This window comes from Hypanus sabinus, unplaced genomic scaffold, assembly GCF_030144855.1.
Source record: "Hypanus sabinus isolate sHypSab1 unplaced genomic scaffold, sHypSab1.hap1 scaffold_278, whole genome shotgun sequence".
NCBI lineage: Eukaryota > Metazoa > Chordata > Chondrichthyes > Myliobatiformes > Dasyatidae > Hypanus > Hypanus sabinus.
Genome location: NW_026780917.1, coordinates 581,394 through 584,743, shown reverse-complemented (window position 1 = coordinate 584,743; position 3,350 = coordinate 581,394). Strand labels below are relative to the sequence as shown.

Genomic DNA, 3,350 nt, shown 5'->3' with positions numbered 1-3,350 from the left:
CGGATTTCTACTACTCCATTCCTTTTCCTCCTGCAGGTTCTGTCTTCCTTATCCCTTTTCCTCAAGTGGGGTCTCCCATAGGCACTTTTCCATTCACTAATCTTCCTCTCCGTGGGATATTCCCCCACCGTTCAGGACATTCTTCCAAACTTAGGCAGTACCATTCCCGACCCTCTCACGTCAGGAACACTTTTCTAGCCAGCGGAAAACAAGTCAGAATATCTGGAGTTTACAGGGTCACACTGACAGAATAAGTTACTGACTTTCGGTAAATACACTGGAGCTGGGCAGTGAGGGACATTGACAGTGATGGGAACTCCGATCAGTGATTTACTGAAGGGTTTAATGTTTCCTGAAATATCCGAGTGAAAGAAATTCCCTCAGACCCACGGTTTGAATCACTTTGTTCATCAATCTGTCTGTTTGTGTTTAGACTTGGGACGAATGACCTGGGAGATTCAGGAGTGAAACCGGTGTCTGCAGCTCTGAGGAACCCGGAGTGTAAAATACAGAAACTGTGGTGAGTACCAGACTGTGGGAGATTGTGTTTACAGACACTGTGTGTCTGACATTGAACATTGATGTGATCAGTAATTGTTTTACTAATAAACACTGGGAATTTGTATCGTCTCCTGTCTCTCTGTGTCCTTCACCCTCACTCTCTCTCATCTCCAGGCTGAGCCGTATCAGTCTCACAGATTCTGGTGCCGAGGATCTCGCTTCCGCTCTCAGTACAAACCGATCACTGACGGAGCTGAATATGAGTTATAATAAACTGGGAGATTCAGGAGTGAAACTGGTGTCTGCGGCTCTGAGGAACCCGGAGTGTAAAATACAGACACTGTGGTCAGTACCAGACTGCGGGAGATTGAGTTTACAGTCACTGGGTGGCTGACACTGAACATTAATGTGATCAGTAATGATGTTACTGATAAACACTGGGGATTTTTACCGTCTCCTGTCTCTCTGTGTCCTTCACCCTCACTCTCTCTCATCTCCAGGCTGCGGGATGTCGGTCTCACAGATTCTGCTGCCGGGGATCTCGTCTCCGCTCTCAGTACAAACCCATCACTGTCGGATCTGATCCTGGGATCAAACTCTCTGACAGACCGATCTGTCCCCGGTCTCCGCCGCCTCATACAGACCCTCCCGAGTCTGAAGTGGATTCTGTGAGTGTTCGTGTTGACGTTCAATGTGATAAAATATCAGCGGATCTGCGGGTTTTCTGGTGATATTTGTCTGTGAGTGTTGTTGAAACATTAAACCCAGTCCCCTGTTACTGACACTATTGTGTAATCTGTTTATTTGATCTTTATTCTCCCGTCTGTTTCAGGCTGTGGGGGAATCAGTTCAGTGAGACCGGGGAGAAGGAACTGAGATCTCTGCAGGAACCCAGACCTGGACTGAGAGTGTCCGTGTGAACATCTGAATGTGTGAACATCTGAACGTGGGGAATCGGTTCAGTGAGACCGGGGGGAAGGAACTGAGATCTCTACAGGAACCCAGACCCGGACTGAGAGTGGATCTGTGAACATCTGAATGTGGTGAATCGGTTCAGTGAGACCGGGAGGAGGAACTGAGATCTCTCCGGAAACCCAGACCCGGTCTGAGAGTGTTCCTGTGAACATCTGAATGTGTGAAAATCCCCGCCCGCGGGAAGGGGACATTTTTCCCAAATCCATGCCCTCCCCTTTAACTCCCTCCCTTTAATGGTCGCGCGCCAAGTTTAATTTATAACCGTTCTTTTTTTGTACTTTATTTTTTATTAAAATTCATCATCAAGCAATCATTTCAATAAGATGTATTTCAGATATCGTACATATATACTTATCTTTATATTGTACATATAAACATACCTTTGCTCATTGCGGCCAAGAAGTTCTATTCAAAAGGTTTAAAGGAACATCTAAACAAATCTGATGCATTTTGGAAAGAAGTCCTGTAGACTGATGAAGTTAAAACCGAACGTTTATGCCGCAATGAACAAAGGTATGTTTGGAGAAAAATAGGTGGAGAATTTCATGAAAAGTACACATCTCCAACTGTTAAACACGGGGGTGTATTGATCATGCTTCAGGCTTGTGTTGCAGTCAATGGCACGGGGAACATTTACTAGTACAGGGGAGAATTAATTCAATAAAATACCAGCCAATTCTGGAAGCAAACATCACACCGTCTGTAACAAAAGCAGAAGATGAAAAGAGGATGGCTTCTGCAACAGGATATTGATCCTAAACACACCTCAAAACCCACAATGGACTACCTCAAGAGTAGGAAGATGAAGGTTTTGCCATGGACCTCACAGTCCCTCGACCTAAACATCATCGAGAATCTGTGGATAGACCTCAAAAGAGCGGTGCATGCAAGTCGGCCCAAGAATCTCACAGAACTAGAAGCCTTTTCCAAGGAAGAATGGGCAAAAATACCCCAAATAAGAATTGAAAGACTCTTATCTGGCTACAAAAAATGTGTTTACAAGCTGTGATACTTGCCAAAGGGGGTGTTACTAAGTAGTGACCATGCAGGGTGCTCAAACTTTTACTTCGTGCACTTTTCCTTCATTGTTACTTTGAAAATAAAAAATGGAAATAAAAAAAAATGGGCCACCTTTAACTGTATGCCTTTTGGAAATCAGTTCGACTTTTACTCGCTTCGCTATTCACAGTAACAGAAATTTTGATCAGGGGTGCCAAACTTTTGCATGCTACTGTATTATTTGGTTGTAGGTTAAAATCAACAGATAAATATATACGTGCATTGTCACTTACATTTATTGTCCCAATTCCACATGTGTTTATTTTGTCTTTATCTTTTCCAAATGTTATGAAATAGTGTATTCTTGTATATACAGAATGGGGGGGGGGGCACAATAATGAGTGTAATCCCTTCTGTCGGGGAAAAGATCGCTCCATATATCGATTAGACCAACAACATCAAAATGACTGCTAACTTTCTTATGTAAGGACTTTGTTTCACTGTTTTTTTCTATTGGAAGTGCCTAACTTTAGTTGTAATTGTAAATTTAAGATTCCCCCAAATATCAAGAGTCCTTTTGTATCCATTACTATAATATTAGTAATTTTTGGAAGAAACTAATATCACTTCCTGGGGGTGCGATTATGTTCAATAGAGCAACTGAATTTCCATCTATATTTTCCCTTAACAGAATATATCTGCCCCCCTTATCTCCCATTTCAAATACATTCTCAAAATTTAGCTTTCTTGAGTTGAGACTAGCAAATCCTCTCCTATGTCCTGATTTATATGAGGAGAAAAACAAATTAGTGAATCACATTCTCTTTAGTTTTACATGCTCATTAACACTTAAATGATTATCCTGTAAATATACT

The 3,350-nt window shown here is 42.3% G+C and overlaps 1 protein-coding gene across 2 annotated transcripts; it reads left to right on the top strand.

Moving 5' to 3' along the window:
* The first annotated feature begins 76 nt into the window (after positions 1-76).
* On the top strand, positions 77-1,644 carry LOC132388213 (ribonuclease inhibitor-like). Of its 2 annotated transcripts, XM_059960562.1 has the most exons (4): positions 77-520; positions 676-846; positions 1,002-1,169; positions 1,334-1,644. In XM_059960562.1, the coding sequence occupies exons 2-4, from the start codon at positions 761-763 to the stop codon at positions 1,419-1,421; spliced, it is 342 nt and encodes a 113-aa protein (XP_059816545.1). In that variant the 5' UTR covers positions 77-520; positions 676-760; the 3' UTR covers positions 1,422-1,644. The 2 variants fall into 2 exon arrangements, with proteins under 2 accessions (XP_059816545.1, XP_059816546.1); XM_059960563.1 differs by lacking the exon at positions 77-520 and having other exon boundaries at positions 527-846.
* Positions 1,645-3,350: the final 1,706 nt, after the last annotated feature.